Raw genomic sequence first — 13,176 nt, forward strand, 5'->3', positions numbered from 1 at the left:
TTTTTTTTCCAAGTGAGTTTTTTGTTAATGGAGACTGAGAATCCATTTTATTTTTGTTTTTGGTTGTTTTGTTTATTTTGTTTATCAGCTCCAGTGTTAAGTGTTTTTTTGAAAATAAAGTGTATCTATCTTTGGCAAGAAATCGCATGCGTTATTACATCATTTCCATTAAATCAGTGTAAAAAGGTCTTCAAACAATATTATCGTTTATCGCAATAATTTTTGAGACAATTAATCGCTCAGCAAAATTTGCTATCGTGACAGGCCTATGTGACGTGTAACATGATGTGCACTGACAACACTTTCAGATGTGGTAGTTGTTACTGAAGTCTGTATTTATTTTTTTAGATATTTGAAGTTTATTTGGACTGCAGAAGAGAAGAGCGAGAGAGAGAGAAATATTTTCCACAGACAACAGGAAGGCTACACATATTACAGCAAAGTTGCATTGCTTTTGGGTGGCATGTGTTGTAGTGAAAGAGCAGCTCCCAGCAGTTTGATTTCCATCTTAAGACCTTTGCTGGATGTCTCCCTCCCATTCCTCCCCATATTTCTCTTTGCCTGTTTCCTGTCTGACTGCTGCCTACAGAAGCAATAAAACATATAAAACAATAGTTTTGGCTGTTTGAGCCCTGTCATGTAACATGATAGATTTGGAAATGTCTAAAAATAAATGAGTTCACCTTTCATTGCTTGCTTTGTTATGAGTAAGATAGGTAGGCTCAACTAAACAATAGCCACTAGTCGTATAGTATCATACATATTTAATGAGTTCTCTATTTTTCCTTTGCACTCCCCTTTGTGCTTTACATTTGATCCTACTGGGAAGTGATAACTTGGCACACTTGGTACATTTTTTGACGGCCAAGATTAAAGCAAAGCCTTTTCAGAGATAAGTATAATGTATGCAACACTTGTACTTGAGAGAAAATATTGGCACAACTATGTCCAAAAATGTGCTTAATTTGTTGATTTTAACCTCTATGGGGATGAATGAGAGAAAATCTCTGACAAGTAGGTAAATTTAAATCTGTTAATCACAGAACAATGAGCATGTTGTCCTCACCTAACATCAGCTGCTCAAAATGAAATAGATCATTGTTCAATGTTGAAAGAAGGAGAGCCACTCCCTACATGTTTGATATTTGACACCAACTTGTTTGAATCAACGTCTATGGAAAATATGAACACCGATTAAAACTGTCAATGCCCAACAATGGCAACATCACTTCACCATAAGCTGATGAGTGTAATGAGTTCTGCTTTGCAGAGTGCACTGCTCAGGTAGAGGAGACCTGTGCATGTATATCAATGATTGTAGGTGCAAAATTGTACCCTGTGACGAGACACGCATATGATTTTTCCTCATTGTTCATATTTTTCATGCTTTCCCAAAATAATCAACCTAAGAGTGGGTATTATTTTAGAAACAATTTGAAAGGATCAAAAATAATTAAATAAATATTTTTGCTTAACCTAAACAAAACTAAACAAATTTTGATCATCATAATATTCTATCAGGAAGCTGAAATAGTGAGAATGTCTGGCTCTCTTGTGTGTAAATCTGTCTACAAGATTCCACTAGCCAAGGTCTCTAACCATTTACATTTAAAAATGATTTTTTTGTTTGATTACCTTCATGTTTTGTGGGTCATAGAGGCTACAGTGAAAGTGGCTTACAGAATGAGAAGCGGCATCTATTTTTAATCAATAGGTATGTTTGCATTTATCCCTTCAAGCGCCATCCTATCTAATATCATGACTGGTTATCAAAGGAAAGGCATAGCTTTGCAGAAACCTCAGAAACCTTTACTGTATTGCAAAGATATACTGTATATTTATATATATATATATAATCTCTCCTGCTAGTCCTTGGAAACTGAAAAGAGAAACTCCCACACAAACTGTATATTAACCCTCTTCAGCCACTGTAAGTGTGGAGGAAATGTATATTAATTTGTCCTCCTCCATAACACACTCCAACTGCTCCTGTATTTTTAAAGTTTTTCTTTAACACATGCTTTATCCCTCCACAAAAATCTAAATCATCTTCTTCGTTCTTGCTAAAGCTTCTTTTCCCCTGATAGGCCTACAAACAGTTGGGAAGCTTATTTATAGTGAAAACACTTCCACATTCTCGACTGTCTTAATAGAACAAAAACAAGATGAAGGGAAGTGAAAGAGTGAAGTTAATCTATTATTCACACAAGAAGAATGCAACAGGCTTTATGTCAGAAGCTGTAAACTGCACAGTGCTGACATTTCTGGAACTTTTCTGCTGTTTTTAAAAACAAAACTGTCTTTGGGAAACAAAAAAACTCCCTCACGATTCAAACCCAAATTTGAACAAAATTAATCTTCATTGTGTCAGATGCTGATCATTTTTACCTTTCGCTTTCGAGGGATGGGGTCCTCAAACATAAAATGTGTGCTCTCCGAAACATCCTCACTGGCATCATCTCCCTGGGCCGAGTGCAGGAAGCCCGTGTTGGCATCTTTGGAAAGTGGTGGGGACGGTGTGGAGGGCACTGATTGGTCACTGGCATCCCAGCTCCAGTTGCCGCTCGTCGAGCTGCTGTAACTCGTAGAAAGCACCTCTTTCCATGTTTTGCTGGCTGGCTCTGGATGCACAAAATAAACAGCAGAGTTTAAGATCTTCCAAAACCAAACTTATAACCAAATGTTTCTTTTCCCTAAATATATCCTGGAGTAATTACTAATTTTTCATTTATGGAAACAGATCAAAACATGTATCCAAGCTTATAAATATAGAATGGGATTGACAGATATAGAATACAGTCCACTTCCAAATACAACATGGAGCTGAATCACAGACCAAATGTATTAACTCCCAAGAAGCAAAAAAATAAAACAAACACTAGGTGTTAAGACAATATCAGACAATATACAGATAACAGATTCACATTAACAGTTTATAAAACTTCACTAAAACTGTGATCAACTATCATTCCTGTGCTTCTGCAATGTGGTGAGTTATGTAAGCATTTCATAAAACATAGCTCCTCCTAACTTAACTGTCCTCTGAGGGGAATGAAAGCTGAATACCACAACAAAACCTTAAAGGGATAGTTCAGATTCTTTGAATAGGAGTGCTATGAGCAATCCAAGGTTCTATGTTTTATTAACATAGAACCATTCATACGTTAAGCTATGTACGTGCTTAAAAAGTGACATATAGTGACTGAAATAAGAAAAGAAAAAATTTTCATGCGGGTAATTAGATTATTTTACCAAAAAATGCTGTAAACAAAAATGTTTTTAGTACATCTCAGCTTTGTACATTTCAGGTTTTCATGGAGTTGGGTCTTGAACTGAGAAGCAGAGAAACTAAATGCTGCCTCACCTTGTATGATTGTGGTCCAACAAACACTGAGTGAGCAGGTATTGAACACCTGAGGGGTCCGCATAGTTCGAAATTGACAGGATTTTAAAATCTATTATTAGATATACAGGGAGCCAGTATCAGTAAGCTAATTTTGCAACAAACGTTATGTTTGTTAAAATTCATATTTGAGTCCAAAACATAATCGGGGATTCTCACATGCTTTTGGGTTTAAATGCTAATCTCAACCTTCCCATTTTTGGGACCAAAAACCTTGGTGTCTGTCTCATCTATATTAACCTGGGTTAAATATCAACCCATTGCCTCATTTATATTCATTTATAATATGGTCACCTTGACTCAGTGAATGTAGTGGACAAGGGTCCTGTGGTGACATGGACATATAAAGTTGCTTGTCGTCAGCAGCATACATAGAGCAGTAGATATAGTACTCTATAGTCGACTGTAGATGGTGAAAAAAGTGGTCTGAAAATGAACCTTTGAGGAATCGCAAAAATTGATTTTTGTTCTCCCAGATTTAAAATGATCAAACATAAATTTCCTGTCTGTAAAAAAAAATAACAACCGGACAATTCCACACATTTTTCCAGCATATCCATCATTACATTATGAGCAACTGCATCAAAGGCAATACTGAGGTTAAGTAATACCAAGACGGAAAGTTCTAGACCCATCGTTGTTAAGACGTATACTGATCAAAACTTTTACCACTGGTGTCTCGGTTCTGTAGTGTGATCAAAAGTCTGCCTACAGCGATAAAGAAATTATTTCTCTCATTTTATCTTAAATTTGTTCATATACTATTTTTTCAATTATGTGTCAGAAACTGTAGACTGGATATGGGTCTGTAATGACTTGCTGATAGATAAATTCAAACATTAAATAGCCATAAAATACTTGGCCAGATCTGGTGTCCTTGTGTGCAGAGCAGATCTAATTCTTTGTGAGAAGGATGAGTGGCAAAGACATTGTGCAGATGAAAAAGAGAGAAGAGCAGCTCTAATTTTAAAATGTTATTGCATTTTGGTATGCTATAAATTCTTTTTATCTTAATTTATTATCATTACTTAACACTAAATAAGCCTTAAGGCTTTGAATAGTTACGCAACAGGGAAAGTCTAACAGGTTTTGTCTTGACATGATTTCACTTGACCAGCTTTGACTACTTTGCTTCTGGAGGTAAACTTAATCTTCTTTTAGCCAAACTGAAGTTGATCAATGAGTTATACTGTATACTACAGATAAGAAAATGACAGCTCAGGACCTCAAAATATCAATTTCTTTAGATTTCTTGCCATTCTAATTTAAAATTATCCACTCTCTCTTATTGAAAAGGAGAAAAGAAACTACCGCCAACCTAAATGAAATGCTCCCAGGACTTTGACCGTCTGGCTAAGCTGGCATGATAAGGGCAACAACAGCCGTGCTAGACGTTGTGAGAGGAGCTGTGTTTAGAGGGTCAAAATTTAATAGAACATGAATGCATCAGAAGATAACGAAATATTGCTGATAACATTACAAGGTTCTAACTTCCCTTGGATACACATTCAGCAGATCAACTTGATTCAGGGTAAAGGAACATCAAGCGTTTTGAGGTGAGCACTCTCCCCAGCCTCTCAGAGCTTAGAGTTAGCACTCTTTGGCAGGTTTTAAAGTAAATGTACTTGATTTATTTAACATGGAGGGTGAGTCACTGTTTGATCATGCAGCTCCTACTGAGGGAGCTGTAGCTGCAGGGTGGAAAGGAAACCTAAAGACTTGTGGTGTTACCTGTGGGCACAGAGGAAGGATAGAGCACCAAGGGGGATGTGGACAGTGAGGTCAAGACGGTGGCAGCCATCACCTCCTTATCGGCATGACCTGAAGGATTCCTGAAAAACACACAAACAATGACAATATGTGAAAAAATAAACACTCACTTCATGTTTGAAAAAGTTATACAATTGTGTATTTGAAAACACAACAGCACAACATTAAATTCTGTAAAAATGGCAAATATTGGTTGCTAAACAAAATAACAACCCTCATAGCCAAAAATAACCATGAAGCAAAAATAAATAAAGCAAACAAAAAGAGCGTTAACAGACGTTCAGTGAGCCTTGAACAACTTGCTGCGTGTGGCTATACATGAGACTCTAATGGAAAGCCTCTAGGGTGAAAGTGCCTTATAGTGTGCTTTTTACACTGCCTGTGAAACCTAGCTGGTGAAGCTAAAGAGAGATGCCTTCTCCTCCTCCTCTCCACTAAGCTCAATACTGAGAGAGCCTGCCTCATTCTAAACCTTTATGCTACACAGTGGAACCACGACAAATGCATGTGCAACACGGCTCCAGAGTGGAGGTTTTTAACATGTGGCAATTTCAGAAAAATGTTGCAGAACAGTCACTGAAAAGCTTCCTGCAAACATTAACAAACTTATCTGCCTCACACACACTATTTCTCTCTATTGCTTGTATTTGGCAATCTCTGCCGCGGTTCCTGCCGTCCTTGAAAAAGAAATGTGGGGAAAATTGTTTAAGGCCGGTCCAAGAACTCACCCACACACTTGCGCACATTTGCACACATACACATAACAGGATTTGTTTTTTCAGGTTATGTTAGGTAGAATAGCAAGCTCTCCAAGTGAATGTAGTCAAGTGGGCACATTCTAGAACTGTAAATTTGTGATATAGACCAATAAAAATGGGCAGAAATCTCCAACTCTTATGTGAAGAGAAAGGAAGCCTGGAGCTTTAAGTGGTTCTTGTCCCGCCCCCCTGACTTCTCCACTACTCAACCAGAGTAAACTGGTTTGAGGCATTCTCTCAGCCAAGCCCTAAGCCCTGGCTAAGCTCCACAGTGAGTTTTAATGCAAGCTCGCGCACACAAATACACACAATCAATTAAAAAAAAACTTCTACAAACATGTCTAGAAGTGCGCTTCAAGTGATCAACCCTCCATCTACCTGCACAAACAGCACTTTGTGTAATAAAAGTTTACTTTCTAAAGAATTTTGCAGAAGCACAGAAAAAAGTTTGTAAGTGGCTGAGCTCCCACGCTGATGAGAATTTGCTGGATAGGGAGCAAACACATCCCAACGGAATGTACCAGATATCTCTCAGAAAGAAAGCCTGTGCACTCCACCACACGCCACACAGAAAGAAAAGTGTTAAGATATGTTAGTTTTACTCCTCTACATTGTCAAATAGAACCTAAGTGCTCACAGTCATTGAAGAAAATTCAGAGTATAATAATACTGCTGAAAAGGACACCAGAACTACACAAAAATGAGTAAACGCAATATGTATAAACAGTACAGACAAATACATGTAGGCGCACACACACATACAGTCTGGCCAAGAGATAAAGAGATAACAAGATTAGCTGTGTCCTGTTTCAGTCATTAGCCATGTTTTCAGTACTAAACAGGGCCAGCCAGGGACACGGTTATGACTTATGGAGCTCATTTCTCTGTTGTTTGTTTCCATTTCATCATCAACACAGGCAACATGTTATCAGTTTGAACATGGAAGTAAAATTAGACTTAAAAGTGAGAATTAAGCCTGCTTGAGTTTGTTTTCTGGGACCTACATGTGCATATCATTTAGAGGGGAGAAGGAAGCAAACAAGCAAAAAGTATAGCTAGCCTTTTGGTTAAAACCAGAGTTAATCCAAATTTTATTATTCCTCCCTCTCATGCACGTATGCCTGCAAACACAGATACCAAGACACAACTATTACCACCCACCTTCCATCCCCAGCCTGATTTCCTGACATTGAGCACTTTCCTTCCTCTGCTTCCCAGAACAACCATGATCCCTCACAGTCACCACAGCTTTTACATCTGGTGCACATTTCTCTGTATGGATGTGATGAGCAAAACAACACATGGACATGTTTTAGACATCTTTTTACACGAAGCCAACTGATGATCTTTTTTTTATTTTTTATAAACAGATGACCTAATTTGCTCTTCTACTGATTTTGATATCAGTGTTTACAGCAGATGGCTGCCACATTCTGCCATCATAAACACCAACTCTGATCATAAAAATCCACTCTGACAAATAACTGCTCCCCCATCGCCGCTTATCGCTCACTTCGATGGACGTGCGACCCTAAATGACACAGTCCCTCGTCTCATCTGTCTGTGGAATAACTATGAAATATTTAAAGCTTGTGGGAGAGCAGAGCAGAACGAGGGCACAAAAACTGCAACAAGGTCTTTAAAAATCTGTTTACATCTTCTAATAGCAGGATTTATTTTAAAGCAAGTTAAACTGAACATAGTTTTATTTAGGCTTCCTGCAATTTCTGTTTTTAGGGAAAGCAGATATTGCTTTAGACAAATGTTGTCTCTGTGTGGTACTTATACATGCGGTTAAGAGGGTGATGAGGTTAGGTTTTTGGGTTTTCTTGCTTTTTCAAATTTGGATGTTTGTAAGCACAGTTCATTCAAAGATAATATGATAAATTTTACACTCATTTTAATGAACTTACATAAATAGCCTGTGGTTACTATGTTATTCTGCTGGGTGTAAAGAAGCCATTCATGGCAGATGTTAAATTTAACTCCATCAATGACAAGTGTTTCATGAGGTGCCAGTTACTTTAAGTGAGAAGGCTTAATCCCATTTTAGTACATGTGTATTTATGCAACACGTAGTGCCTTTCAAATTTATGCAGCCATTAGAACTTAAACTGAACTAAATTAATCACTACTGTACTTTATATGATAGAAAAATTTGTGCATAAAAAGTACATTATTGTAAAGCAATGGGAAAGAAATTATGTTTTTGAAATTGTCTTTAAAAATAAAAATAAAAACTTGAAAACTAGGCATTACTATTTTTTCTAGGCCACCTTTGAATAAAGCTCAGGCCAACTAACTGCTTTATAAGTCTAACTAATGAGTGATTTTAAAATGTAATCTCTGCACAGTGATGCAATACGTGGCACTGTTGTCTTGAAGCAAAAAAGTTCTGGGTTCAGAAAAATTTCCTTAATTTTGGGAGATCTGGGAGGAGGTGATCAACCGATACTTACATGTGAAGCTGATATTATCCACCGATCTTCTCTACAAAGGTCTAAAAATCAACACCACTGTCCTCTTCTGCTCTCCTGTGAGAGAGGTTTGACTGACAGATCGGCCCACCCGGTCATCTCTACATGTTTGCAGTTAACAAAAGTCACCACCCTGTTGCCAACTCAGCAACTTTCATACTATATTTAGCAACATTTCAGACAAAAAAATTGGAATCGGCCAAAAGTGGAATCGGATTTTTAAAGGTTGGTAATTGGTTATTGGCCAGAAAACTGCAAGTGGTGCATCCCTAAGGACTAATGCCTAAGGACTAATACTAAGATGCCAACTCTGGAGGAGCTCCAGAGATCCTCAGCTCATGTGGGAGACTGAAACAAATATGGGACCTTTTGCCTGCATTGAAAATGCTACACAAAACCTAACAGTATATCTGAGTATATCTGAACCTAACCCTGAGTACACAAATCTCAGGGTGAAACGAGGTGATGGCAGCACTATGTTGTGGAGATGGTTTTCTTTAGTGGGGTCAAGAAAGCTGTCAGCTGAAAAATACCTTTTTTCAAAATTTTAGAGGCTATAAAATATTTGTGACAGCAAAATCTGAAAACCATGCAACGTTTTCACTCAGTGCAATAGTTGTGTACTATGTTGTGTTGGTCCTTTGCACAAAATCCTAATAAAATACATGCATGCATGCTGCAGAAAAATGTGAAAAGGTTCAAGTAGTAGGATTGCATTTGCAAGGCCCTGTATGTGTGACATTTGGCCCATTTAAGTGCATGCACAAACAGAACCATACAGTCGGTTTCTCACACACACCCACACACTCAAAACACACTTTTACCTTCCTTACACCTTCAATTTGGATTGGCCTTAGCTGAGCCAAGAACACACCTCTTTGGCAGCAGCACAACACATGGGCCGGCTAAAGTCAACATGCCAGGTTCAGGCACATATGGAGACTTCTGCTCTGAGCCAAGACAAGAAGCAGCAAAAACAAGATCAGAGTTCAAAAAGAAGAAACCACTGGCCGATCCATCCTGCATTCAAGTACTGTATCCACTGAGAAGATAAGAGCTGCAGATTAGTATAATATTACTATGTCGCAAAATCTTTTTACAAGATTCTTATGTTTTTATCTTTCCAGGGTCCAGTACAACAATTTGTCCAGTCACACTAAATTTTCCAAAAATGAAATGTTGGAAACTACAAATAATAACTGCAATGCTGTCCAACAACTGCTCAGGCCCACTCCAGCTTTCTCCCCACACACTAAATTGAAAGATCACAAAAATGGTTAACAATTTAAAATACTTGCTCTAAATCAAGTATTTAGAGCAAATCAAGTATTTAAATATGCTCTAAATCATATTTTGGAGAACAAAAATTGGAGATATAGAGAGGTGAACCAACATTATGGTGAGATTTTGATCATGAATACAAAACTTTTTAACCCTAAGCTCAACATAAAATAATAAAATTTGTCACAGCATGTTTTAATGATGAGAGGAAAACATCCTGGAATAGTTGGATGAAGTTTGTCTGAATGGAACATCTCACAGCAGATTAAGTTAACTTGCAGCGCTTAGGTAACATTTATGGAGGAAAAAAATAAAATCCTGAAGCTACAGAGTTTTTCCACTGAGTGTTCCACTGTACATGCTGCAGTTTACTGAACAGTTTTATGCTCATGGGGATTCAATTGCATTACAGTACCACTACAGATATTATCAAGCGGGTGGTGATGATATTGTTACCCTATCAGACAGAAAGCAGAAGTTTTACCAGCAGCTCTAACGCTTTTAAGTTGTTTTCTCCTCTTCATTAGACCTAAGCTGTTAAAAAACAAAGCTAATCATTGTGGGGATGTTTGGACTGTCATGAACTCATATCCTGAAAAACCATATCTCTGGGCACTGCGACTTTCCTCCAGCTGCTCCACTCAGGGAACTCTGCACATTCTTTTAACCTATACAGCTGGTATTCTGAAGGTCTTTGCTTTTCTCTTACCTACATAGTTCATCTTACGAAGAGACAAACAAAATGAAAACGGGACATTTCATGCATTTATTTCTTTTTATAGAGACTTGTGAAGAAATCTGCTTTTTATTTGATAGCTCATCAACCCTGAGTGAATTTAACAACTTTTTTCCTCCACCAAATAGAGTTGTAACACTCATTTGCGTGTTGCACCTTTCTGGCAAAGCCTCTGCTCTGCTTTCCATAGCAAGACTTTGAGCGCCTTCCTCTTACCATTTTTTTTTTTCTTTTTATGGTGCAATAAAGTTGAAAACCACAGACAAGACTTAGATGTGTATCTTGTTTTCCAGGAAACAGTGCTGAATCCCATAGGCTGCTTGCATGACGGTTAGTTTAAAGGTCAACAGAAAAGAAGAGACAGATGGAAGGCTGGTGGGCAGCTTTATTGTTTGGAATATCTGCTGAACATGGACGGTCTAGATCTCATTGTTGCAACAAAATGGCCACAATGATCTCTGTCTTCTTATAAGCTTAGTTGTAGTTGCTTTAAATATCACTTATTCATCCAGTCTGATCATGTGATCAACGCGGCGCCCATCCACACCAACATCATAATGTAGTGTTTGTATGCCTTCCCAGTGTGTGTGTAGAAGCTTCCTAATATCCATAGCAGCTGCATGTGCCTAACAGTGACGAGGCAGCTGGTGTTTGACCTTTATAGTTAAAGTTTAAAAACACTGTCTCACAAACTCATGACTAAAATCAGCAATCAAACACCTCTCTGTTGGAGTCATGGTGAAATTTACATCCACTGCGCTTCCTTTTTATCTTTCATGAACACAAACAAATGCAAATACACACCAGGCCAGAGCATCGCAGATTATAAACACGGGCATGTTTCCAGTTACACTTTTGATCTGGTGAATTTTTTTCTTTGTTTTGTATCACTCATAGTTATGACCTCTTAAGAGTTAAAAAGGCTGACAGGAATGCTACCCCCAAAGCCACAAAATATTGTCTCTTATATGCCAGGATATGCATCCCAGTCCTTTTCCTCTCAGCTCGCTCAAACTCAAAGCTTTGAGGATCTTGGTTGTCTATAGCTTGTTTATAAAGTTGAGACACCGCACGTTATTTAAATCATAACAACCCACAGATGATGATGTAGACGAGGATTCTAGGAAAACTGGACATGTAAAGTGGAGAAGTGGTGTCAGAAAGAGATAAGCTGTTGTCAAACTGGAATATCATAATAGGGAAATGTTGGGAGTCTACCAGGTCTGACAAGGCTGGTGTTGGTGATCGTCTGCGTATCGCCTCATTCAAACCCACTATTTATAGAACACACACTGCTCTCAATCCTGCAACCGCCTCTGTGCCCCATCATTCTGCCTGGACCCCAATAGCATTATATAATGTCATCTGACCCCCAGGAGCCCCGGTCGCTGGCTAGCTGCAGGAGGTCGTAATGATTGACAGTAAACAGTCTGCCAGTGACTCAACACAAGAACCCATGTCTACATCAGCGATCCTTTGCATTTCTACTGTATACTAGAAAATATTGGAAAAATATAACAAACAGAAATTCATGTCTAAAAATGCATAAGAATTTTATTGTCGGTCTTTCCTACTTTTACAACTTTTCCATTTCATTGCAGTCCACGCACATGTCAGGCCTTACGTAAGCCCACAGGCGGTGAACCCCCGGAGAGGGAAGGGCTGTTGGGCAGGAGCTGTCTCTCTTTAATGTGGCCTCTCACTGTGGAGGCTATTCAGTCTCAACACAAAAAGGCCTCTCTTTCTCTCTCTTGATCCTAGAATGCAATCTGTATCCTTCAGGACATGCACACAAACAGCTTTGTATTGGCAAAAAAATTTAAATATAGGACACACATGGAGCAAAAAGCGTGATTCCTTCAATTCTATCTTATTAGATGTATAAACTACACATATAGATGCAAATGTATAGATGCAAACAATTTAATGTGAAAGCAAATTCCCTTCTAAAAGTAAATACATCTATGTTTCGACTTGGACATTCCATAATATTATTTTTAAATCAATGGTTCTTCAGGAAAATTTGATACATTAAAAGCACAATGGAGGCAGATGCTATTCTGGCAACAATGATCTCTGTCCATAAGAGACATATTCTGGCTGGCTCACATATATACATATACACAATATAACTGCATATATTTCTGAAGATACGCTGAGAACTGGATCAGATCATTTTTAGCTTAATCTGCCCTTACTGATTATCTGTCAGCTGGAAACTTAAAAATCCAATTTTAGTTAATGCATCATACTTTCCACGTCACGCTAACAACCACAGTCTTGGGTTTGGATGGTGTTACCGAGTTAAGAAGACTCAAAGTTAGCAATTTGCGGTATCAGTAGGATGTTTAAAATAAAGTCAGTAAGAAAGTCAGTACCTAATAAGTTATTTCAATTTAAAAAGGCATTTGTATGATGTGTCTGAAAAACTAACCTGTAATATAACTAACCTGAAGTAATTAATTACTGTTTATAGCAAAAAGATCAGGGGGAAAAAAAACTTCACAGGTGTCGTGTTCTTATCCTTAAACACAATTTGGAATCAGCTGATCAGTATTGGTGGAAGCAACTTGAAACTTAAAAAAAAAATAAGCTATAGAAATTGGAAAATGGACATAACATTTCTGAATTGTACAGTTCAAATCAATAGAATTGATGATTGTTACAATGCAAGCTGCTAATTAAGGCGATTTTAAAGTGCCGTTCTCATCCAATAATAACTTAAGTTAGAACTTTGCCTCCAAATGCAGG

The 13,176-nt window shown here is 37.9% G+C and overlaps 1 protein-coding gene across 4 annotated transcripts in view; it reads right to left on the bottom strand.

The window, feature by feature from the left end:
- The window catches only part of slc2a4rg (SLC2A4 regulator), a 45,507-nt gene that overhangs the window by 15,259 nt on the left and 17,072 nt on the right, over positions 1 to 13,176 (bottom strand). For 3 of the 4 annotated variants that reach the window (XM_032576300.1, XM_032576289.1, XM_032576307.1), the window contains exons 3-4: positions 5,135 to 5,235; positions 2,389 to 2,621 (exon numbers count right to left, since the gene is read on the bottom strand). In XM_032576300.1, coding sequence (XP_032432191.1) covers positions 2,389 to 2,621; positions 5,135 to 5,235 — 334 coding nt within the window. Of the gene's footprint in view, positions 1 to 2,388; positions 2,622 to 5,134; positions 5,236 to 7,092; positions 7,160 to 13,176 lie in introns of those variants that run through there. The other variant, XM_032576316.1, reaches the window with a different exon arrangement.

The sequence above is a fragment of the Xiphophorus hellerii genome, chromosome 1 (assembly GCF_003331165.1).
Source record: "Xiphophorus hellerii strain 12219 chromosome 1, Xiphophorus_hellerii-4.1, whole genome shotgun sequence".
Taxonomy (NCBI): domain Eukaryota; kingdom Metazoa; phylum Chordata; class Actinopteri; order Cyprinodontiformes; family Poeciliidae; genus Xiphophorus; species Xiphophorus hellerii.